The sequence below is a fragment of the Miniopterus schreibersii genome (assembly GCF_964146895.1).
Source record: "Miniopterus schreibersii genome assembly, chromosome: 7".
NCBI lineage: Eukaryota > Metazoa > Chordata > Mammalia > Chiroptera > Miniopteridae > Miniopterus > Miniopterus schreibersii.
The window spans coordinates 50,595,713-50,621,812 of record NC_138108.1 but is presented as its reverse complement, the minus strand read 5'-3'; the positions used below and the strand labels follow the sequence as shown (position 1 = coordinate 50,621,812).

General features: G+C 43.8%; 1 protein-coding gene across 2 annotated transcripts in view; it reads right to left on the bottom strand.

Moving 5' to 3' along the window:
• The window catches only part of PLA2R1 (phospholipase A2 receptor 1), a 94,121-nt gene extending 71,797 nt beyond the window's left edge, over nt 1-22,324 (bottom strand). For both annotated transcript variants that reach the window (XM_081141811.1, XM_081141812.1), the window contains exons 1-3: nt 21,878-22,324; nt 4,241-4,621; nt 1,602-1,775 (exon numbers count right to left, since the gene is read on the bottom strand). In XM_081141811.1, the coding sequence (XP_080997937.1) occupies nt 1,602-1,775; nt 4,241-4,621; nt 21,878-21,977 (655 nt within the window). In that variant the 5' untranslated portion in view covers nt 21,978-22,324. The remainder of the gene's footprint in view (nt 1-1,601; nt 1,776-4,240; nt 4,622-21,877) is intronic.
• Nucleotides 22,325-26,100: the final 3,776 nt, after the last annotated feature.

The following is a 26,100-nucleotide window of genomic DNA, read 5'->3' as shown; positions in this document are numbered from 1 at the left end:
GACTCCTAACTGCCACATTAAGGTCTCCACTCTGGTCAATAGCCCATACCATATTGGTTGTTTAGTGTCTTAATACCATTCCTGTATATTGCTGTATGTTGCATAGAATTCCCTCCATATTAGGAATTGTCTGATGAAGAATTATCTGCAGCAGGATCACCTTGGGCACTTGTCAACAATGCCAATGCTTGGGTCCCACACACCGGTCCCACTGTGTCTCTGGGAGGGGAGTAGGATGTGCATTTTTAACTCCCCCCCCCCAGGTGATTCTAGAGCATCTTATCAAATATAGACTGCATTTTCTAGCACAGAGCAAATTCTGTCTGTCCTGTATTCCATCTAGATGCCAAGTTCTTTGAAGGGAGAGTCTTAAGTGTTAACATTCTTGGTATTCACCACTGTGCCTACCTAGCTTAGTGCCCCTGACAGACAATAAAGAGGCAGGATCATTGATTCACAAGTGCATGCTGAAAGAGTAAGTTAGAGCTGATGATGATGATGATGATGATGATGATGATGATGATATGCTTATCATGTGCCAGGTACTATAGGTGCCTTAAATGCATCATCTAATTAATTGGTTCCTCTCAATTACCTTAATCATACTGCTATTCTCTCCATTTTATGGCAGAAAAATGAGCCTTAAGATCTCATCATTGGGAGGAAGGACTCCAATAGTGGTCTATCTGATTTCAAAGCCTCTGCTCATTCATATTCACTAAGCCATAGTGGCTCCTAAATTAGAAAACAATCTACAGGTAACTTATCAGTCAGAAGATTATTTGGAGTTAATCTCTTCAATTTGCTTTTGTTTCAAATTTATTTGCTGTATTTTATTACTTATGTGGAGCGGAAGGTAGGCATAGAAGATGAGGTTATAAAAGCTATATTCTCTCACTCACAGGAACCAAGGTGAAGGAAATTGAGTATAGAGAGTGGAAGGTATATATAAATATTCCCCAATGTTTAGGAACCATTGTAAACATTTTATGTAAATAAAATAAAGTAGCAAAGTACTAACTGAAAAAATAGTTAGGATATTGCAGTTGTCACTGGACCTTGAAAGGCAGGTTAAGAAAGGAAAATATTTTGAGGTTTAAATACCTAGGAATCGAGTAATAAGAAAAGGGAATCAAGACTGAGAACTCATTGTCTGCCATTGTAGAAAGATCGTCAAGGACCCAGCTGATGCCTGGATGTGACAACGGCATGACAGGGAGTCTGAACTTGGAGAAATCAAGGCAACTCATAAGAGAAAGTGGATTGAAGGGATAACTGAGTTTTTAAGTATGTTGCCGGGAGCTGGGATTAATGAGATCACAGAGTATGATCATTTGATTCTGGTTAAAGCACCCGTGTAGACTAAGCTTACTGAAGAATGGCTAATTAACATCTTTTGAATATAAGGAAAAAAAGGAATACACATTAGAATTGTCCTTTCAAGGCAAAAACAAACACAAAATCAAGTTTGGATAACTGGAATCAGAGTGCTTATTCAGACTTCAATATATCCATCCCAGTGCTTTTCTTTAGGTACAGATAACTTCCCAATTGTCCTTGATTCATTCATGACATAGGGGGAAGAGAAGATTCATTCTTACTGGGATCTGGGCAAAATCCCCACTTCTCGTCTCTTTCGTATCGGCTAGTCGTGGCGCACCACAGTAGGTTGTCTTCCCGCCCTTCCCGGGTGCATTCGTGATGCCACTGGTGGTTAAACTGGAAGGGAAACATGCATGGTGTCCCGTGGGCGTTCCCTTTGAGGGTATACAAGTCTAGGAGAGGAAAAGACAAAGTCAAATTAATATTATGCCAGCTTGATCTTTGGAAACTGTCACACGGAGAATGCATTTTTTTAATGACTGAGAACCTAGAGTGGGCAAAGCTCTTGCTATACCACAGAGAACCTCAGGACCCCACTGTCTCGTGAATGTAAATGTGCAAGGCTAGTGCTGGGTTCAGAGGACGTGCTCACAAATGGTGTTTGTATATATTTATCTCCTTGTTTATTCATGATGGTGCACTGCTACAGTGCATACACATTTGTGAAAGGATGGGAAGGAAAATTTAATGAGGATTTTACTTTAAAATATCACCTATGTCACTGATCAGCATCTGAGCCTCAAGAGCTTCATGGGCCTTCATTAATTTATTCATCCAACAAACATTTATTGAGCATTTAATGAGCTGAGCACTGGGGATATAACAGTGAACAAAGTGGTAAAAGTTCCCTTTCAAATGGAGCATCTGTTCTAGTGGGGAGAGACAAAAAGAAAACAAATACACAAGGAAACACATCATTTCAGGTGGTGATAAGTACCATGATGAAAAACAAAATAGGGTAGGAAGACAGAATGTGTGTGTGTGTGTGTGTGTGTGTGTGTGTGTGTGTGTGTGTGTGTGAAAGAGAGAGAGAGAGAGAGAGAAAGAGAGAGAGAGAGAGAAGGGGCACTATTTTGGACCCAGTGGTTAGTGAAGTCCTCTCTGAATAGGAACTGGGAGAAGCAAGGGTACAAATATTTGGAAAAGGGTCATCTGGCAGAGGGAACAGCAAATATGAAGAACTTGCAACAAGATGTGTGGGATGAATGCAGAGGAGCACGCAGGAGCGATGGGAGGTGGAGTCAGGGAAGTACAGAGGGTCAGCTCACAGAGGCCCTCTCTGCCACGTTATGGACTGTGGCCTTTTCTCTGACCATGATGGAAAGTCACTAGTGAGTTTTGAATGAGAAAATCACATGATCAGGTTTCCATTTTTAAAGACTCACTGGGGTGCAGGGTGGCAAACGGGACCCACACAGGGAGGGGGGCAAAGAGGGAGGAAGAGCTGGGAGGCCTCTACAGTCGTCTTGGAGACAGAGACACGACAGTGCCAAGGTGGCCTGCTGGCTGCTTTTTCAGAGTATTTCTGTGATCCGTCATCCTTGGCCTTAAGCAAGAAACAACAACTCTTCATGACTCACCCGGGGCTTTCTGTGGTGAGGAGGATCAGGGCCACCCTCGAGTCACTAGGCCCTGGAGGGAAAGGGCTGTCTGTGGAGATACCCACCCCATTCCCACAACTGGCAGGGGCTGGACTGAACTCACCCAGCACCATCAGCCCTAGAGACTAAGGCTGTTTAGGAACTACTGGTATTTCAGGACACATCCTCTTGTTTCAGTCCTTGCCTTCCACTCACTATTCCCCTGCATGCGTTGTGTGGGCATATGGCTAAAATGTTAATATAAAGCAAAATGTCATGCTCTTCCTCGGAATTGTAATTATTTGGAGAGCTGGGTTGCAGCACTTGTTTCACTGTAGTGAGTCCTGAAAATAGCTTGCTTTTAGCTCCATCTCTTTACTTATTTGTTGCAGGTACAGGAGAAAGTCTTGCGTTGGATCTTTGGAGTTCCTTGCTCTGCTTCCTAGGACTGGTACAGAGTTTTTAGATAGGCATGTTCTTATTAAGGCATAATTCTACTGAACACCCTGAGGGCAGGGGCCACAGCTGTCTTGGCCTTTGTGAAGCAAATGCCTGGCACTGTGCCTGAGAAAATAAGTGTGTGATAGGTGATGAATGGACGGGTGAATGAGTGAAGAGCACTACCAAACAAAACGTGAGGAACAGGTTTGGGGTGTCAGAATTTAACTATGCTGCTTTCTTTCTTTTATTGTGTGTGTTTTTTTCTGTTTAAAAATGCCAAATCTTATAGAACTGTGAAAAATGAAAGCCCCTTCAAAAAAAACCACACACCACTCTTTTCCATTCCTTGGCACACACCAAACGACCCCTGACAACAGTCTGTTTTAAATGCCTTGTACGGTGACCTCACACAGAGGCCAGCAAGGCACTGGAGGCATCGAGGTGGCCGCAGACACAGTCCATCCCGGGACTGAGCCTCTACAATACGAGAAATGGTGGCAGGAGATGTTCTTATATTCATCCTGCCAAGCCTTTAACTTCAAAGATCTTTCTCTTTCACCTTCATATTCTCTTTTCCTCTTGTACCCTTGTACTGTCTCCTGTTTCCATTGATTCCCAAAGGTCAGTGTTTTCTCCTCTGATGCCTTTAACTTCTGAGAAATTCTGCTTCTTTAGGAGAATTTAGAAAGCCCATTACAAGACTCTGGTCACCCTTTTACATTAAGCGAGTAAGCTACTGAAAAGTATTTAGCAGAAGTCTAAGTACACGTGAGGGTCTAAATACATTTCATGAGTATACTTTGGTTTAAATTTTTATTTATTTATTTATTTTTTACCTTGGTGCAGATATTCACAAATGCCTCCGCCACCTGACATGTAGGAAATCCACTTGTGAAGGTATTTCCCGGAGGCCACCAGCGTGTCGTGCTTCACCTGCACCATGTACTGCAGCGGGCCGGTGATCGTCTTCCTGTTACAGCGCCACCTCAAGGAAACCTGGGTGGAATCACACTCATGGATGCTCAGCGGCTGCTCTGGATCAGATAAATTCAGGCCCAGGCAACCGCTGCCACCTATGTTAAAGAGGTGGTGGTTGGAAACCCATTTCCACATCATGTACTTGTTTGGTGGTTTGCAGTTCTCCAGGGTCAGGGCAGATTTGCCTGCTTGAATGCATTTCTTGAGGCTCTCACTTTGGATGATGAATATTCCTTTGTCTGAAACAGCAAAACAGAAGATAATGGTATGGGACTTTCATATATAATTATCTAGTGTCATGAGGAGCACAGTGTAGATGTGTAAGTTGTGAAATGTCACAATTGGCAGCCATTTGACTAGATTTGGAGTTGATGGGTGGGGTCCACCAAGAAAGTTTATTTGCTCAAAACAGGAGTTTCTTGGGAAGCATAAATGGGCTCATTGGAGCTCATAGGAGACCTCTGATCTAAGAACTCCATGGCCCTACAGTAATGAAGGCTACCTGTCAGTCCACTCAAAAATGTTACTGATAGAGAAGGAGCTCTCCACAACATGATAGAGAGCAAATATTGAGAATAACACTCAGGGATAGAGGAGAGGGACACTGGGTGCCTAAAGGTATGGTGACACTGGTTTTCTCCAGACAAGTGCCTGAATGCTAGGAACATGGCAGCTGAATCAAGAGCCACCGAAACAGAAATTTCTACCATGAAATTTCTGCTAAAAATCCAAAGAACAGACATGAAGTACTGCTTTGTGTCTTGATACAAGATGCCATGCTGGTGAGAAATAAATGCTTCTCTGTGTTTGCTTTCTGTGCTTGATCCATTAGGAGTCGAACAGTGGGGACCTCTGATATGGGGATGGCTTCTTTGCAGGAGCAGCCTTGTTGGGTGGGACCAGCAGGAGCAGATAGATGCCAGGACACCAGTTGAGGCTGCACACCTAGATATGTGAGAGGTGTAAGAGCACTACACTGGCAGCAAAAGCTCACAGGCCACACGGAGATGTGGAGAAAGTGAGCATTCTGTGATACAGCCTTGAGCTTCCGCTTGCTGGAGCAGAAGGAGGGTTTTGGGCGAGTTCCCTGGGGAAAAGCTGGCTGGGCCCACCCAGGGAATACATTCTAGTTACCTGCCTGCAACCCGACTCCACCTCAAGTCACTGGCCTGGAAAACACCTATTATACAATTATGAACTCATCCTCCTGAAGGTGGAAATCACATCTAACTTTTTTAGGCTAAGCATGGAAGGTCCTGAGCACATTGATTAAACATGCTGGCAGGTGCTGCTTAGGCCCTGGTTGCTGAGGTTACTCAGCCCAGAATGTCTGGTCAGGTCCAAGAGCTCTTTTGTTTTCCCATTAACTAGGTTATTCTCTTATATTTTACTTCCTGTCCAATCTTCATCTGAAGGGACATGATCAGGTTCCCTTAAAATAGCTGCAGTTTAAGGCAAGTCGTGCCATGTAGCTCTGGGATAGCAGGGACAGGCAGAGGCTCTCTAGCGATTTGGAACAGTACAGAATGAGCTTCCTCACATATCAGTGCATAGGAATTATGCTTCTCTTGGTAAAAGTTCTTTTGGTTTTTCCAAAGTTACTGAGGCTGAGAGGTGACTTACAATAACCAAAATTACATATCAGTGCATAGGAATTATGCTTCTTTTGGTTAAAGTTCTTTTGGTTTTTCCAAAGTTACTGAGGCTGAGAGAAGGTGATTTACAATAACCAAAATCACTTAACACATTGTTAAAAAAAGATTGTTAATGTATAAGTGAAAGTTATACTTCGTTTAATAATTGATAACCTTACTTATAAACATTTATTTGAGGAGTTGAATTAGTTGTCAGAAAATTGCTTTGATCACAGACATCAGAGCAAAAGAGGAGGGAGTGTGTAGTGCAGTCCAGGGGAGAGAATGAATGGTTTAAGGAGATTTCATTTAGATCAGGAAATTTGTTTTCCTAATGAAGCCCACGTCTGTATGGTTATTAGTAATAGTCACTCAAGTTCAAATCCACCTCATGCCAGTGTGATGTGGATTCTGATAATTAACCTTCTCTGCAGCTCTCCTTTTCACCTTTTCATGACTGGATAGATTGTTCACCTTAATTTCTGTTGTAATCTACTAATTACTTTCTAGCTTGCCCAGAGTTCCATTTACTTTTTACTATAGGATAATTATTTTACCATAAATTGTTCTGTAGTTTATCTTCTATCTAATATATATGTTCAAATATACCCAGCCCTGCAACTAACTGGCTGAACTTTAGCCCTCTGAGCTTTATGTACTTAAGATAGGTGGCTAGACTACTTTGTTAGTTGTTAAGAACTCTGGAATCAGTCAGACCTGCCACAGACTAGTGTTGTAACTTTGGACAGATTTCTTGATCTCTGTGAGCCTCGCCTTTCTCCTATGAACTGGAAATATGTATGACACTGGTCTCATAAGTATGTTAAGAGTATTCCATTAAAGCTACATGCAAAAGAATAAAAATAGACTATTGTTTGACCCCATATACAAAAATTAACTCAAAATGGATCAAAGACCTGAATATAAGACCTGAAACAATAAATTACATAGAAGAAAACATAGGTACTAAACTTATGGACCTTGGTCTTAGAGAGGATTTTATTAATTTGACCCCAAAGGTGAGGGAAGTAAAGGCAAAAATAATGAATGGGACTACATCGAACTGAAAATCTTCTGCACAGTGAAAAAAAAATTCATCAACAAAACATAAAAGCAACCAATTGAATGGGAGAAGATATTTGCAAACAACAGCTCCAACAAGGGGTTAATATAAAAAAAAATATAAAGAACACATACAACTCAACACCAAACAAACAATCCAAATAAAAGAATGGGCAGAGGATCTGAACAGACACTTCTCCCATGAAGACATACAAATAGCCAATAGATATATGAAAAGATGTTCAACTTCACTAGCTATTAGGGAAATGCAAATCAAAACTACAATGACATGCCACCTGCTAGAATGGCTATTATTAACGAGACAAAGGAAGCCTCATTCACTGCTGGTGGCAATGTAAATTGGTACAGCCACTATGGGAAACAATATGGGGTTTCCTAAAAAAATTAAAAATAATAGAGTTACCACCAGGCCCGGTGGCTCAGTTGGTTGGAGCGCGGTCCCGTGCACCAAAATGGTTGCAGGTTCAATCCCTGGTTGGGGCACATAAGGGACGAAACCAATCAATGTTTCTCTCTCACATCAATGTTTTCTCTCTCTCTCTAAAAATCAATAAACATATCCTTGGGTGAGTATTAAATAAAAAAAAGAATAGAGTTTCCATGTGACCCCAAAAATCCTCTTCTGGGTCTCTACCCCAAAATTTTGAAAACACTTATTCACAAAGATATATGCACCCCTATGTTCAATGTGGCATTGTTCACGGAGGTCAAGACATGGAAACAACCCCGGTGTCCTTCAATAGCGGGCTGAATGAAGAAGAGGCGATACATGTACACAATGGAACACTACTCAGCCAAAAGAAAGGATGAAACACTGCCATTTGCAACAACATGGGTAGATCTTGAGAACACCATGCTAAGCGAAGTAAGTCAGGCAGAAAAAGTCAAGAACCATATGATTTCACTCATATGTGGGATATAAGGGGCTGGGGGAGTAATGAGGGTAAAGGGTTAAATATGTGGTGATGGAAGAAGATTTGACTTTGGATGGTGGCACACAATGCAATATACAGGTGATGTATCATAGAATTGCACACATGAAACCTATATAATTTTATTAACCAATGTCACCCCAATAAATTTAATTAAAAAGAAAAGGAGAGTATTCCATTAAATAATCCACGCAAAGCACACCATACACTGCCTTGGTGTGGGAAGACTTCAGTAAATGCGAGTTGTTCTTATTGTTATCATGACCCCTCCGGCTTCCTGATTCTCTGTCTGTAGAGTGCTAACCAGAGCATCCTCCAAAGACTTCTCTTCTTCCATCATTAGAACAAAAGCTCATTTTTACTTTAGCTTCTGCAGCACACACTGGGTGCTGACTTATTAGTTTTAAACAAACCTTGAATACCATGATATCACCTTTCATGGTGAAAGCAATATTCTTCAAACACACAGATAACAAAATTATTGTCGTGTTTGTTCAAATATATGTCCAATATGTATGAATTAAATCTTTGTTCATCTTTTACACTATCTATTTGTAAAGTCTATATTGCAGCTCTTTTGTAAGAAAGAGAGAAATACGTGATGTCAACAAGCAGTGTATGGATGGTCTGTGAGGAAGTGGACATGGAAATTAAATATCACTAAAATTTGAGGTGCATGATGTTTTTAAACATCCAAATTACGAAGTGTTAAGAGAAAAGGAGTGGTAGAATCAGGACTTCTGTAGTCACTCCAGTGATCATAACAATACGTTTCCAAAGCAGAAGATGTTAGACAAACTTAACCCCATGTTACTCAGTTTTGAACTGCTATTACCTTCCATGCCCAGCTGCCTTCAGAATGTAGCTGGAAAAGTTCTTCAGAATGTATCAAAACAAGTGGCTCTGACTTAACCAATAATAATAACCCTGTCATCTCCAAAAGAATACTATGCCATACAAGGCTAAAAAAATGACCCAAGCTCACTTTCCCATTAAGCTATAATAGAATCTGGTCCTAGCAGCATTACTCTCCGTAAATTCAGTGAAGAGAAAACAATAGTTTTCAAATGGACTATGAGGAGACCCAACATAGGTATCAATATTCTGATTATTATATGCATATATTGGTTGTAACAAAAACATAATGTGAAAATAAGCCACTGTAGTTAGTGTCTGTAGCCACATTTCAAAAAGTATGAAAATCAAATGTGGGAGGAACCAAGATTGATTGTATATGTCAAGGACATCAGTTCTGCTTGAACACTGATTAAGTGATTAATGAAGTACTGCCAGGACTACTAAATCTCTCTGCATTAAATGTTATTATTCTTCCCTTCATAATTATAAGTAGGAGGAGAAAAGGGTTGAATTACTAGAAGAAACTTATAAACTAAATTTCATCCTTTTCCTAAATAAAAACCATGGAAGACAGTGGTTCTGTTCTCTACTTCTCAGATCTTTTTTGGGAAAAGAGAATTTTACACTCACCTTTGAGCCCCACAGGATAACATGTACTTTTCTAAGGAGTGGGAGGAGAATGATTCCTTGATCAAGTGTTGAACTTAAGTTTAGGGTTGTCCTTTCATGACTGCATGTAGAATATTCATTCATTCATTCACTCATTCATTCATTCACTCAACAAGCATTTACTGGGTGCTGGCTATGTGATAGGCACTGGGTAGAGTGCTAGAGATAGATAGAAAAATTATTTGTCATAATATCTATTTGTCTCTTAAAGCTGTGTTTATTTGTATGATTATCTAACCACTATGTTATGTTGTACACCTGAAACCAATGCAAAACAATACTGAAAGTAAACTGTAATCGAAAAATAAAAATATAAAATGCCAAAAAAAAAAATCCAATTTCTTCTCCTTTTACCAAACATAATTCTAGATGTGTAGACTATAGCTCGGGTGAATCCTCTTAAAAAAAATGAAAATAAACAAACAAACAGAAAAACTGTATCTATTTGTTCTGGAATGATGAGAATTCTTTTAGTTTATGATAAGAAAGAGAGTTCTATCTTTCCCAAAGAAAACATGATAATTAAAAGAAACACTTAAAAACAAGTGATTTATAAAAAGGGAAAAGAAAATAGACCAAAATTTAAGGCATTTGACCGGATTCTCAAGAGATGTCATGTGGGAGGTGGACACAACTTATCAGCGTCATTAGACTCTTCTGAGTGGGGGTGTGTGTGTGTGTGCACACACGCACTTGACACTTGACCATTTTCCAGGGAAGAAACAGCAAAACAGTGTTGGAAGGAATATGGACATGGCAGAGAAGATTGAATTTACCCATAAATGCAGAACCATGAACTTCAGAACTGGATGGGACTGTAAAGCTCATTTAATTGAATCATTCCTTTACATCTTTTTTCCAAATTCATTTTGTCATAGAAGTTTTATAGCTGTATACTCAGTGAGGACCATATTGGTCTATGTCTAGCTTTACTTACACACATTCATTTATAACCCAGAAAGAAGACAATGAACTGCTGTAGGTTATTGCAATTTAAAGTAAGAGATTTGTAATTTCAAGTAAACATTTATTGAATGCCTAATATGGCATGTGTTAGGAACCTTGCAGATAAAAGAGCATATATGTCATAGTGTTTGCCCTCAGGGAGCTGATGTTCTCCCTGGGATTTCATGAAATGTACAGAAAGAACTATAACTTACTACTAAAGTATATTTTGATGTAACAGGTGTAAGTGCAATGAGGTAGAAGCCAGGGGTAGAAGGAAGGGTCTGTTTGACTAAGAAGATCAAATAAATCAAAATCTCTCTTTCTCTTTCTTTCTCTCTCTCTCTCTCTCACACACACATACACACACATTTTCATTCAACAAATATTATTTATTAGGAACCTAATATTTGTCACACATGGAAGTACATTGGTGAACTAGACTAGCATGATGCCTGTCTTCACTACAGAAAGAGAGTTCAGGATAGAAGAAGGGGTCTATGGATGAAAGGGTGACGAGTCAGGTAAGGGGGCATTCTGGACAGAACAAATGCCACCAAAGTTCAGAGGTGACAAAAAGAATCAGCTGTAGGGTGTCGAGAACCTAGCTATATACAGACTTTGGTAGTCATAGAATTATGCAGTTAGAAAGAGATGGTCTGGGGTAATTTTACAAATAACTTGAATTTTATTCAGAAATTAGTATGTTACTCTGCAGATGAAAGACAAATTTTGTAACAAGAAAAGGCATGACTGAGGCTGTGGTGTGGAAGACAAATTGGGGTGGTGAATCATTCAATGAAAACATTTATTGAGCGCCTACTGTGTGCCTCACCTTGTTTTAGGAGCAGAGAATATAGGGGTAAAGGCAAATTCCAAGCTTTTGTCCCAGAGGAGTTTGCATGCAGGCGTGATGGGTCAGTCCATGAGTGGAACTGGAGAACAGTCTGAGGACTATTGCTATGATCCAGCAAGGGAGAGAAAAGTATCAACTCAGCTGGAGGTGATGAGAAAGGAAGGGAGGGAGTGGTTAGACTCCGGCCATTAGAGAGAGAATTCAGAGGGGGAAGAAAGGACAGGACTCAGTGATCAGTGGAATGTGAGGATTCTGGAAAAAGTAGTTGCAATGACTTGTTTTCTGGCTTCAGAGATTCGATTGGCTGCCAGATGCCTGCCAATCCCTAGGATACGACGAGGTTGGAATCTAAAGCCTGCGGCTACTGTTATAGCCTGATCCATCTATTTAAACAGTGCCAACGGGCACCTGGGGGAGGTTTCTCTTGAGGTCCCCCCACTTCACTCTCAGCATCCCTTCTGATCACCCCTGTCTCCTTTTGGTGTCCTCTGCTTTAAACAGCTCTTTTGGAACTGGCTGAAAGTTTGAAGTGTTAAGTAAATAAGCTATGAAGTATTAAGCCTTGATGAGGTTTCTGTACATTTAACCAAAAAACACTTGAAACAAACAAAACAACAATTCCTAAAGACATACTCTTCTTTTATGGTGGATTTTAGGCAAGCAAAAGGCTTTCTTCTACAAGTTACACTATGACAGTGGCACCTAATCCAATACCCACCTAAAGTCAGCCTCTTTGCTGCTCCATGTTAAGGGAACTGGAAGGGAAAGTTCAAATGCACGGTTCACACCAAGTACAATGTTTAAGACAAGCTATTAGGAAGCCACAGCTCGCCAACTGCAATCCAATTTCAATCTCCTACACATTCCCCTGGGTTTAAATAAGCCTCTTCTACTCCATCCCCTCACACAGCTGGTGCAGGGCTCATGCACTTTGCGCCCCGTTATCATGTCTCGAGTCTGCCCAGTGCCTTGCTGTCCTGACAGTATTTCAGTTTCAGAATGGAAGGGGTCCAATCTGTAACCAATCTAAAGGTGAGCAGCTTCTCTCTTGAGGTGGACTGACCTTTCTCAGCTACACAAATTTGGGTCTGTGCCCTCCGGTGAAGAATGGCTTCAGATCTGATCGTGTTCCTTAGATTACCCGGTAGCAGGAAGGGATGTTGTAATTGGCTGAATCAATTCCCATTCATGGCTGAACGATGCAGAAAATCTGGATTCTTAACGTGACTTTCCAAACCAATAAGCAAGGCATTTCTGATGCTTGCAGCACATATATCGTACTTGAAAGAACAAAGTGAAAAGTGTGCCTGCCCTTCCTGTCCTCTCTGAATGAACATCGGCATTTACCCCAGATAGTCTGAGATTTGGTGTTTGTCTCTTAACAGTCTGACAGCTCCTAACAAAGCCTGTGGCTTCCTATGAATTGCCTTCCATTAATCAACTAAAAAGTTCAGCACCTTTTAAAATATCTCCTCGCCCTGCCTCAGAACTTCCTTCTCTTTCCCTGCCCGAGCATTGTCCTTGACATTGAGCCTTCTTTATTCCCCTGCAGCTTCTGAACCTGGATAATCACCAGCTCCACAGGCCGTGGACCCCTCTTGCTAAATCTCTTTATGTGCTCTTTTCCCCTTTCTCTCTAATCTCCCCAAATTGTCCCTTCGAGTTCCATGAGGCATACAATACTCTTGCTCACGGAAGGGGGGGGGGGAATGAAACCCAACTTAATCAGCTCCACCAGGATTCAAATTGCCTCTTACCAACCCCTGTGTGAAGTGGATTAACCCTTTCCGACTGTCCTCCCCGCCATTCTCCTTCCCTCCCCTGTCCCTCTGTCTCTGTCCACCTCATTTAGCAAGAGACCCTTGCAGAAAATCTTACCTCTTTAGAAGTCCTTTGCTATAGCTCTGTATCTTACCAGTGAAATTTTAAGCTGAGTTGAAAACGTGTTTCTTCCTTTTAGCTTTTTCTTTATTTCTCCATCCTTTTGCTTTTATTTAACTCTAAAGTATCTAACAGACATTGCTGGCGTAAAAATCATTATTGACAGTGGCTATGTTGAAAGTACACCGTTTCAGTAGCCAGGGAGCCTGGTTCGTTGTAAAGAGCAAGCTACGGCAAGACACCGTGAGACAGAACCCTGCCACACTGCCCTCGCAAACGCTGGCGCCTTGAAACCCTGGGGGAATATGACCCATAGTCCTGGTCAGCAAAACAAACACAGAAAAGAACTCCGCCACCAGCGAACCAACCCTGGGAAAGATGTGAAGTCACTGAAAGCAAAGTGTTTACAAGAACTACCCGTTTTAACTGCCTTGAGAATATACCCATTTAAGAAAAAAATACATTTCCTTAAGTGGGAGATAGAAATTGAAATGAAAACAAAACAATCTTTTAATGGTAAAAATATCGTCAGCCCCTGTGTCCGTTTGCACGGCTGCCATAACAAAGCACCACTCACTAACTGGCTTAAACAACAGAACGACTGTCTCATAGGTTTGGAGGCTACAAGTCAAAACTCAAGGTGCTGGCAGCGTTGGGGCCTATGAGGGAAGGGTCTGTTCCAGGCCTCCCTCCCTGGTTTACAGACGGCTACCTTCTCCCTGTGTTTCTTTAGATCATCTCCCCTCTATGCGTGTTTCTAGATCCAATTTCCCCTTCTTATGAGAACAGCCATCTTATCAAATTAGAACCCACCCTAATCACCTTCTTGTAACTTGAGTACATCTGTGAAGACCCTATCTCCAGATAATGTCTCATTATGAGGTACTGAGGAATTAGGACTTGAACATAGAAATTTTGAGGAGTACACAATTCAGCCCATAACTGTCCCCATGCTTCTTACTCAGGCTGGCTACCTAATTTGCAGGGCCCAGAGTAAAATGAAAATTCAGGGCCCTGGCTGGGGCAGGGAGGTTGAGTCAATCTCCACTTCCCATGGCCTGTGAGTGACTGCAACTTCCATGCCAGAAAGAGCTGGGAGCACATTCAGTGCCTGGATTGGGAACAGGCAATAGGTTCCCACTCAGATCCCCCGGTGAACCTACAGAGGTGCTGTCAGCCCAGCGGGTACAGCCGCTGCTTTGCTCTGCTCTTAGATGCCACTGGTCATCCTCTCCCAGACCTGGGCCTCCAGTCCCCAACCCTAATGCAACCTGGTTGCCACAGGGGTGGAGGACAGGAGTCTGAAGAAGGAGGCTGAAAACCCATCCAGGGGAAGTGGGGAGGTGACAAGAGATGGGACTGAGCTTGAGGTAAAGCTTTTAGCCCCTGGCTCGTGCTCCACTGTCCCATGGGACTTCATGCACAAGACACAAATTCAAAGATAAAAATGTTTAAGAATGCCAAGACCCCAAACCACAGAGGATTAAACCCCAAGTTTGAGGTCCTTGTGAGCATGGGTCTCTATGAGACTGCCCGGGTCACATGCCCATAAAGCCTGCCCTGTTCTTATTTGTACAAGGCTAACACAGTAGGGAAAAGTCTGTGGAAAACTGCAGAGCATTTCTTTTAGGGTAGAGCTGCTTGGAGGTAAAGAACATCTGCCTTGTTTTCCCCATCTGCATAGTGGGTTTAAAATTAGTGCTGGCCTCATCGGATCCTGATAATGATTACCTCAGTCCCTATGGCCACTTTATAAATGCTAAGAGAAAAGCAAATCTTAACTTTGAATATGGATAATGCAAAATAGCAGCAAAATAAGACAACAATTATAGTTAGATAATCACTTAGAATTTCCTGTTTATATTTTCATATTTGAAAAGGAAAGTTCTCAGACTCACAGATACAGAGATTGGACTGATGGCTGCCAGAGGGGAGGGGGTTTGGGGGACTGGGTGAAAAGGGTGAAGGGATTAAGAAGTTTAAATAGGTAGTTACTGAATAGTCATGAGGATGTGAAGTACAGCACAGGGAATATAGTCAATAGTGTTGTAATAACTATGTACGGTGCTAGGTGGGTACTTGAAATATTGGGGGGATCACTTTGTAAAGTCTATGATTGTCTAACCACTATGTTGTACACCTGAAACTAATACAAAATAAATTTAAAAAAAGAAAAGAAAAAAAAAGAAAGTTCTCAAGAGCAGAATACCAAAACCCAGAAACAATAAACATTTTTTATTAGCATATTTGTTTGGAACTACAGTCTGGAAAGCATCACAAATTACAAAGTCATGTGGCCACACATGAATGCAGAAACCTCTTGGTGTTTTGTTTAGCTCTGTTTCATTAGAACCCAATTTATAGAAATTCTAATAATATTCCTCCATTTTTATTGAGTGACTTTATGAAAAATTCTTCTCCAAGTGTTTATAAGGTGTTGTTTTGTTTCTTTTAGGAACTGTAATATTTATTTTCCCTTTGATCAATTAAAGAATATAATTTATGTTCCTAGGTTTGTATTGGAAAATGTCCTCAAAGCCTTCTAAGGATAATTTCTAAAAGAAAATGGGAGCAAAGGTCTGTAAATGCTCAAGTACATTACTTTGATAAATCATATGAAGATTCATCACATAAGACTGAGTTCAAAAGAGGCAAAACAAAGGAATCATTTCTTCAGAAAACCTGATATAAATAAGTAAGTTGTTAGGTCAAGAAAAGGGACCTGAGGGGACAACTGAGCTCTCTGTGTGGCTCAACCTTTCCAGTCATTGGCTTGGAATCCCCATTGTGTGGTATCAGTTACTGCACCAACCAACAATAGGAAAAGAGACTAGGAGCTTAGTGAGAAAGAGTAAAAAGAGCTAGGGAAACTAGAAGTCCATGCTGACTCAAAGCTCAGAGGAAAGGAGCCTGTCAGAGAAGCTGAGATAAGAACTGTACGAAGTAGAAAAGATTCTGAGAGATGACCAATAGAGATGGGAGAAACAGAGTCATATGATTGGAGTGATTTACGGCCAGGAAGGGCAATTAGACCAGTATCTGATATGCTTTCAATTAAATTCCAAGTCTCCAGAGTTTAGGAATTACCTAGAAAATATATATGTAAAACAATCACTAGCTTTGCGCATTTCTGCTTTATGAAATATTCACTCCTACCTGTGGGAAGTACTGGTTTGGAAAAGGAGGAGTTGTAGAGAGTAAGAGGCTTGCCTTCCTCTTGCTACAAAATCAAATCACACGCTGCCATCAAACAGCAGGATACAGAATGAACTATTTAATGGAGTCACAAGACTATGGAGGGGTTCTTTGCATTAGTGCTTAAGTGGCTGGTTCGAATCCCTACTCTACAAGTTCTTGTAGACTAGTTGCTTGTCCCTTCTAGATCTGTAAAAGAAGGATGTGCATTCATAGTACCTACCTGACTTTGGTGAAGATTCTATGTATTAATGTATGTAAAGGGGCAAGTATTAACCACTCCCCAAACATTAGATACTGTTAGGAGCAGTCGAGAGGGGCCTTGTTACCTTTGTATTAGGAATGGAAGCTATGGGGAAGATCTCAAGGTCACGACTTCTCCCCACTGCTGCCTTCAGGTGGTGGCTCTCATCACCCTCCTTCAGAAACCTCTCCCAGGTGGCAGCCTATCTTAACCTCCTCAACGCTGGGTTGCCCCACCCTGAACCTCTTCCTCACATTCACTATGTGACACCGACAGATTCTCCATTGTCCTTCCCACTCAAGAGCCTTTAACTTGCGCACAGATGATCCCACACTCTGTCTCAGTGTTTTCTCAGCTGCAGGTTGTGGCCCATTTAATGGGTCATGAGATCAATTTAACGGCCAGCATTACAAAACAAAATAGAATGGAAGAGAGTAGAAAAGTAGTAGCACATCACATTAACTAAGGAAATTTGTTGATGAAACTTTGTTCAGACATGTATGTCTGTATTGCTTTGGATGCTTGGTTCCTCAACCTCCTCTGCTCCAAGGACCTTCTTGCACCTGCTCTCCACGTTAGTGATCACCCCTACAACCAAACCTTGCATCTGATCACTACTGGATTGACTTCCAAAGCTCCTTATTTCCATTGCATAATCTACCCCTCTGATTGTGCCATTTCTCCCATCTTTTAACTTTCACCGTCTATTATTTTTTATTTTCTTCCTCTTTACCCCATATTTCTGAATCCAAACTTTCTGCTTCTCAATATTCCTACTGGAACTGACTTTTAGCTTGGGTCATCAGAGTCTTTCTTCATGAGCAATTGCTTTAACTTTCCATGTGGCTTCTTTGCTACCCTTCAACTTACCCTTTTCATGTCCCAGACTGCCCATGGCATTCCTAAACTTAAAAATGTGATCTGGTTCTCCTTTGTCCAAACTCACAAGACCCTTCTCAGCAGTATCCAGTCACCCAATCAGATCCCCCTCCCCCCCCAAGCATAGTGCCTCCAACCAACCTCTTCATTCCTCATCTCTTGCATGCTTCCACGTATAGACACGTCACAGCTTCTTGTCCTGCTATGACCCTATTTTGAGGGTCTACTCATCCACAGGAGCTGGTGGGGAAGCATCCCTGTGTGCATCTCACACCCCTACCATGGCCTACTAGCCATGGGAAGGCCTCTGATTCAAGGGCAGAGCATAGGGACTGGCCAGTTTGCTGTTACCAGTGTGGCCAGATTCCTTACCTAGGAAATTAAGAAACTCTTCCAAGGATGCTGTGGGAACTACACATGAAAGGTCCTGCAAATTGAAGCAGAAGAAACCAGTCCATAAAACAGAACTAAACAGGGACCACAAAGCAGCCAGAGAGAGGGAAAGAAAGTCTTTGCTTCATGTCAGTGGCTTGTTCTTGGTTCTGAGAAGGTCTGGTTGCACCAGAGAACCTGTCCTTGGGTCCCCTTGAGATCCCGGTACCCTTACATCCAGACCCTGCCCGAGTGACCTTCAGGGCCCACTTTCTTCCATCCAAAAGAGCCCAGACAAGAACTTTCAGCCCGTTGAACTACTGTTGCCCAACATGTGATTCTGTACCTTTGCACATACTCTATGCTTTCCTGGGCATGTTCTAGCTCCTCTTTTGCATGTGACAACTATTCACTTATTCTGAGTCCCCAGCCCCTCAGGCCAGTCCCTCCTCTGCTTCTCTTTAGCACTTACATCATTCCTTATTATCAAAACACCTACTCTACTGTTTTGAAATTTTGTGTTTCTGAATTTGTCTCTGGACTCTCAGTCTCTTAGGAACAGTATCTTATCCTGCTCATATTTTTGTCTCCTCAGTCTGCAGGTGAGTGGAAGATTCTGCTGGCTCCCTACACTCACTGCTGAACCTGGAGGTCACTCACCTGGTACAGTTCTTATCTACTCCCACTGACTTCTGTGTCTCCCTGCCTGACAGAGTTCTGTGTAGACCAGAGGGCCAGGAGATTAGTGCCCCAGGAGTGATGGGTGGAGTGGTAGATGAATGTCTGTGCTTCCTGCTCCTCACTGGGTCCCTCAGAAGGACCTTTGTGAAATTGAACCCCAGTTGCTTGTAATGGCTGTTTTCTGTCTCTTCCCTGTCTCATTTCCTCATTCCTTCACTGTGCCTTCTAGAATAAATTACTTGCATCAAAATAAATATATGTCTCAGTGATTGCTTTCCAGTGAACCAAAACCAAGAAAGGGAAATGAAGCACATAGTGCCTGACAGGCAGTGAATGAACAACGGAGGCATCCAGCTCCTTGCCTCTCTTCCTGTTGGCACAAGATGTTGAGACACCCCTACCCTCTCCACCCAGTTCACACTCTTCTCTCTAGATAGGACTCCATGGTCAAGCCCTTGGACCTCAGGCTCATCAGCACTTCCCTTCCCTTGGTTAACAGTCATTCCGAAGGAGCCTACTTGACCATCCCCAACAACTGATTCAGCCATGGGCTCCCTCCACTCAGGAGGCCTCTGGGAAGCTGAGTGCCATAGAGGAAACTCTCCTATGTTGGTTCGGGCCATTTCACATATATAATTTCAGCCATCAATACAGCATCAAAATCCTTTTACTTACCCCCCCCCCCAATTCATTTCCTTTAGCAACCTCCACAGAGACTATGCCCACCTTTCCCCAGGTTGCTACACTTCCTTCTTCATTCTCTCTACTGCCCTCCCAGGATCTGGGGTACTTGAGTAACTAATATCCAGTGTCAGCACTAGTTAGAAGAAATGCTCTGGTTCCAGAACCACAATGGGGTCCCTTGGTATAACCAATTAGAGGCAGGAAGACAGACTGCAGACATGCCAAGTATGGTGCTGTGCACAGGGTAGTAAATAATGGTTATAGGCTGTCAACCTGCCAAAATGGTCTGGACTGGCCATAGGAAGAGGGTGCTATGTTGATACTGAAACAAAAGAACAACACTTAAGTATTATTATTATTAGGTTCATTTTTATATATGAGGAAACTGAGAGGTTAAGTAACTTGTCCAAGGTCACACAGCGGGTAAACGGTAGAGCCAGGATTTGAACACAAGCAGTCTGGTTCCCAGAGCCCATGAATTTAACTGCTACATGACACTGCATCTACTGATTTTTGACTACAAAATTATTGATAAATGATTGAAAAGTCAGCACAATACCATCAATTATCTACCTCCCAAGGCTGGGATATTTATAATACATATCAGAACAATCAATAATACATATCAAACAATTCCGATAAAAAAATACTATGTGTATAATCTGTCTTGCATTATTACATATCATGTATTAGTGGATATGAAACTGAAATAGGTACATGTTTTCCTGGTTACTCTGTGGATGCCAGCATGGTTAAAAGCAAGTCAGTATGGTACATTGAACACAATGATAACCGAGACACCCCCAAAGACAGCTATACCTCAGCTTTCACATCTGAAAAATGGGTGCCTAGAGTAGACAATGTGTCAGTTCCCTTCCATTGCTAAGATTTTGTTTTTTCCATCTTTGTATAGACAGGAGAAACTTGATTTCAAACCTGTCTAGATTATACTTAAAATTTCATCGATGTGGGCGATTGGAGTCAAGGAAGGGAGCCTTTTGAGGACTGGTACACTCAATGCCACATGATCTCTGCGTTCTTTAGAACATCAGTAGCAGCATTTTCATTTCTGAAGAACCCCTGTGCCAACTATGTCATATGCACACTGTCACCTGGAGCATACAGGAGGTCGCAGGTGGTTCTGGCTTCAGAGTGCCCTTGAGTACTAAAGAGAAGGCACTGATTAGAAACCATCTCAGGCCAGGATTTGGGTCTGCTGCATGTAGAAGGGATTAACCCATGAGTGTGAACCCTGGACAGAAGATCAGCAGCACTCCTCCCAGTGTGGCCCGGCTCCAGCGTCGGTCCTGGGCCGGCTGCTGCCCTATTCTGGACACCGAGTGCTCAAGCTAAGCCCCCATTTTAAAAGGAATTGGCGCTGCCCAGGAAGCGCTTAGTGGAGACGGATCACACGGCGGGTCAGATGTGCATCCACGTAGCATTTTTACTGAACTGACCGAGGAGGTAAGAGGCCCCTGACCTTTGGCCACTTTAGAATAAGAATTGCCAACCTGTTCCTGATAAAGCCTCCTGGGAGTGCTAGAGAATACAGTCCAGAAAAGACACCTCAAAAATGTACACACAATATGTTGAGAGGGAGAAAAATGAACGCAGACATTGATGACACCTTGTTTGACCCCTCCCCAAACTTATCCCGAAAGGCAGATGGAGGGAGCCTGCGGGCTCCTCCCGCGGACTGAGCCGGCCCTGCCCCGCCTCGCTCCGACCTTCCACTCGGGGACGTTGTCGCCTGCGCCTCCGAGGCCACCCAACTCCGAGGCAGTTGTTCGCTAGCGTGGGCCCCGGCAGGACGGCCTCGCGGGCCTCTGCACATCCCTTTCCGAATCTTATGCATAGTAGGTGCTCAGCAAACGTTTGGTGAACTGGTCCGCGCGCACACGTGTTGCGGGTGGGTGGGGGCGGCTCCGGCTCCCTGAGGTGCCCGCGCCTCACCAAGGGGCTCATTTAACCCCCAGCGTCCCGCGGATGTCACAGACCCCGTTTTCCTTAACGCGCGAGACTAAGGAGCAGAGTGGTAACTTGCTCCAGTCCACGCAGCCGATCAGGGCCAGAGCAGCGCCTCTCCCCGGCCGGTCGGAGAGGCGTACATAGAGAAGGTTAAGTTTTCTTCCCCTGAAAGGGCGGAGAGGGGAGGCCGGCTGGGAGCCACTCCACAGGTGGCCGCGCACCCGCAGGGCACTTACCGTGGGAGGGGACGGGATGGAACGTCTTTTGCGGGCGTTTATCCGAGAGACGCTCCTCCCAAATAAACAACCCTGTAGCTCACGTGGTGGACCGTCTCCCACCCCTGTGCCTGGCCGTGGGAGCTGAGGGGAGTTGCCCGCAAGCCCGGGCCCCGCCCTTCCTCGCGCCCGCGGCACAAGCCTGGGGGATGGGGGGGCCGAGGGAGGGGGTGCAGGGCTTTCCCAGGACTGCAGAGATGCGGCCACCAGGAAAACTCCGCCGCCCTAGCCGTCCCTCCCCCCCCCACACGCCCGCCCCAGCTGCGCCCTTTCTGCACTCCCTTGACCACCCCAGCCCCGACGTCCCCATCTGGTCCCTCCGGCCCTGGGGACACTCACTCTGCCACTCGGGGACCCCTTCGGGGGTGAGAGCCGCCTCTGCATCCTCGGCACAACCCAGCGGCGCTCCCAGCAACAGCAGCAACAGCAGCAGCAGCATCGCTAACCACTGGGCTCACCGGGCCCCGGTGTTTCTCCCGCCTCGGCCAGCGCCACAGCCCCGGCGCCCGGCCCTGCGGCGCCCTTGGCGCTCTGCCGCGCGCGAGGGTCTCGCTGCCGCTGCGCCCCGAGACTCACTCAGGCGCCCCAGTGCGCAGACACCGCGGGCTCCGGGCTGGGCGACTGGAAAGCCGCGGACGTTTTCACCGCCCTACCCCCTCGGGCTTGGAAAACGAGGAGGAGGAGCGGTAAACTCTCTGCCCATCCCAGAAATTCCTGCCTTTGGGGTGGGGAGAGGGGAGGCGTGAGGCTGTCCTGTGCACGCTCCTCTCGCTCCAGCGTTGAGGGGGGAAGAGTTGAGGATCTCTGGGACAGGAAGTCTGACATCTGGGTTTGCAAACCACCTGGTTTCTGGTAAACACTGCGGGTCTGGCAGCAGGCAGCTTGCAGTAAACCAAGCTGCTCTGTGAACTCGGGCTCTTGAGGAACGCGCTGGACCCCCCTCCTCTGGAATGCGGACAACTGGCGATGCCCGGGGTGCAGCGCACCGGGTCTCCGCCCTCCTCACTGCAGAGTACCCCAAGGTTCTTCCATTCTTTTAAAAATAACCTCCCTCTTCCATTCCTTGGATCCCCCAGTCCAGCAAAACAGCTGGGTTATCCCACTTTAAGGCTGTTATCCTGTTATCCCATTTTATCGCTGAGAAAACGCATCCAGGAAGGCAAAGTAATTTGCTCTATGATACTCCTTAATCTAGCAAAAGTTACTCCTAAAACTAGTAAGTAGGAAAACCCTGACTGGATTGTAGTCCTTTTAACTGTAGTCTTTCAAATAACCAGCAGAAAATGAGAAACACTTGATGTTCATGAGACCTTTCCTAACAGGACTTTGACATTAGTGATTAAAACATACAAAGGAGAAAGCAAAGAGAGCTTTAAAAAAAAAGGTAAAGTGGTGGGATCTTGGAGGATTTGCTTTTCTCAGCTGCCTATTGGCCAAGACCAAACTAATTTTTTTGAGTAACACTGTTTGCTATAGACTGAATTGTGCGCTCCTCTTCCCAATTCGTATGCTGAAGCCCTAACTCCTCAGTTTGATAATATTTGCAGATCAGGCTTTTAGGACTTAATTAAGGTTAAATGAGGTTGCAAGGATGAGGTGCTAGATAGGATTGGTGGCTTTATAAGAAGAGAGAGAGAGAGCAATCTTTCCACCTGCAGGCACCAAGGAAAGGCCATGAGAGGACACAGTGAGAAGGTGGCCATCTGCAACCCAGAAAGAGGACTCTTGTCAGAAACCTTGATCTTGGACTTTCCAGCCTCCAGAACTGTGAGAAACAAATTTACATTCTTTAAGCCACACAGTCTATACAATTTTCTTATGGCAGCTCAAGCAGACTTATAAAATGCCTTAGCCTGGTTCCCTGGAAAGCAGAACTTGGGGTGAGATCCCTGGGAAGATGTGGGATTGAAGATCAGAGTGAAATAGGGAAGAAGGGAAAGTCTCTGCTGTGGCCACTATAGTAGTAGTACATATGCTCTGACCTCTAGTAACCTCAGAGGACCTCAACACTGTCTGCCTTGGGGATGAAAAAGAAAAACATTTACCTGTAGGCTCACTCTAAATCCTAGGGTTATTAACTGCTCTGCACATTTCCACTGCAGTGATAAGCTTCAAGCATGATCCCATGCCTTGGCATTTGAGAAGCCCTGGGGACAGCAACAGGTCTGTGGGATGGCCAGAAGCGAAGTGCTGTCAGGTTGCTCCAGAGGGAACTAGGGGAAGCCTGTGCAGGGCTGCTGGCCCCAGAGGTGGCTGGACTAAAAGGTGTGGCCGAGAGGATGTGCGAGATTCCAGTGTGTGTCCCTAGTCAATAGCATATTATTTTACAGGGAAGGCAGCACCCCTGCCTGAAAACATGCAGAAAAGGGATGCTTTCAGTACACCAAACTATATAGACTTCAATCATGAAGTGTTTATCAGTCTCTCCGATGGCCTCAGAACTACATTGTGTGCTATGGAAATATTCCCAAAGTAGATGACTCAGCTCTGTCTGAGTGGGCTGGATGCAGTACCCGGGTGCAATCCACGTGGCGTAATTAGGTAGCAAAGTGCAACGCTGATGTTCATCTTTGGTGAGGCGTAGTGCAGTGAGGGTCAAAAGGAGAGAAGCAAGAGGAGCTAGAGTGATTGTGCAGGATTAGAGGTGCTCTGATCAGGTGGAGGCGGGGACTGGGAAGAAGAGGCTATTCTAGGATGGGAAAAAGTTGTGAGAAAAAATACAAAGGTCGGAGTGAGAAATGCTTGTATGAGAGACAGTAAGTAGGCGGGCCTGGCTGGAGCAGAAGGCAGATATTGGGGCATTCTGATGAATGAAGGCAGCCATGGGACACTGGGCTACCTCCCACTGGCTGTGGGATCTGGCTAAGATAGTCACCTGTTAAGGGCTTCAGTTTAATCTTCTAAATAATGAAAAAAAAGAAAAGCCTTCCCTGATCCACAGCAGATCATATTCCAAAGTAGCAGTGCCATGAGTATGAGCAGGATAAAGAGGGGAAAAAGCCATATTTTATCTCCAGAGCAATTAGTGTAATGAACAAAGGTGATGACAGCTTCCTCACATCACATTTCCTATTCAACGATGGGAAGACTCAGAAAGGAGCTAATTTCCGTGTCTTCCGTGTATTGCAGCTCTGACGTGGAAATCTGTGGCAGAGAGCCTTTCAGCCTTCAGGAAAGTAATCCTTCCCCATTACCCAGTGTTGTGCGGGTTTCAGGCTTATGATGCACGGGAATGTAATGGTTAAAAGAGGCTCTCTGCCACCTACCAGCAGGTAGACTCCCTTACCTTCAGTTTCCTTCTGTGTAAAATACAGATTTTGGTATTTGTTTCATAGTGTCACTGTATTACATGAGATAAGTATGTGCAGTGCTTGGCCTGGAGTCTGGCATATTGGCAGTGTTCATTCATGGGAGCTGTGAGTGTGAGGGAAGAGAGGGGAGCAGCAAAGGGAAGGGCAAAAGAGAGCTCAGGATCACACTCTACAGAGCGCTGTCCCGTTGTAATGTCTCCTGACCCCAGCCAGGAACGGGCCATCAGAGCTCTACTCCTGCAGGCCTTTGTATACTCAATATACAATTTGTCATCTTAAATTGGAATTTGTCATTTAATTATACCTCTCACTTGAATGTGAGTTTCTTGAGAAACCAAATACGCTTTTTCCTTGCCTTTGAATTTCCTAGGGCAGCACAGTTTCTGGCACTTTGTAAGTTCTCAAAAAGTCTTTGCTGAATGAATAAGTGAATGAAGAAAAGAAAGAATGAGGTTGAAAGGAATATAATATTTTTAGTTATTTGAAACTCAAGAAAGATATTAGAAATCTGAATTACATTGAATGAAATCATTGAAGAAATTTCAGGGATTTAAAACTCACTTAACGTATGGGTTATGGTGAGGGTCAAAATTAACAAGTATTTTTTTGGTGCACTGTAGGAATCAGGGTCTCAGCAAGAAAGGGTGAAACTCTGTTTTATTGTAAAGGTTTAATGAAAACCTGTTTACAAAGATATGGGCAGAATGAAGGGAACCAAGACAATGTGGTGAAGACCTAGTTTCTAGCCAAGTGCAGGAAACTGTCATTACTACACTGGATCTGAAGGAACAAGGGCAGGGACCAGTTAAAGAGGCTTCACAAAGGATGTACCTATGGGATAAGGAACATCCAACAGGACAGGAGAACAATAACTACTACCAAACTGAAGCCTGTCAGGAAAGAAACAGAGAATAAATAGCCTGTCCTGTCTTCTCCTGCCCTCTGATCTCTTCCCATTAGCTAAACCCAGCCAGAAGTCAGTGGGCAAGGAGTCCACAGAAGTGAGCTCCCAGGGTGCAGAACAGGTGCAGAACTAGGGACTGTGAGTCTGGAGGGACAAGCAGAGACTATCCAGCCTTCTATCAACCTTTGTATGTGTGTGGAAAATCCAACAAAGAACAGGGCATAATGAGTCCTTGCCCATGGTCACAGAGGTTAGAGTTGAGGGGGAGAATCAAATAGGGAATAAAAAAATTATAATAGAGTACATGCATGTCATGACATGAGGATGAATCTGAAATATGACAAATA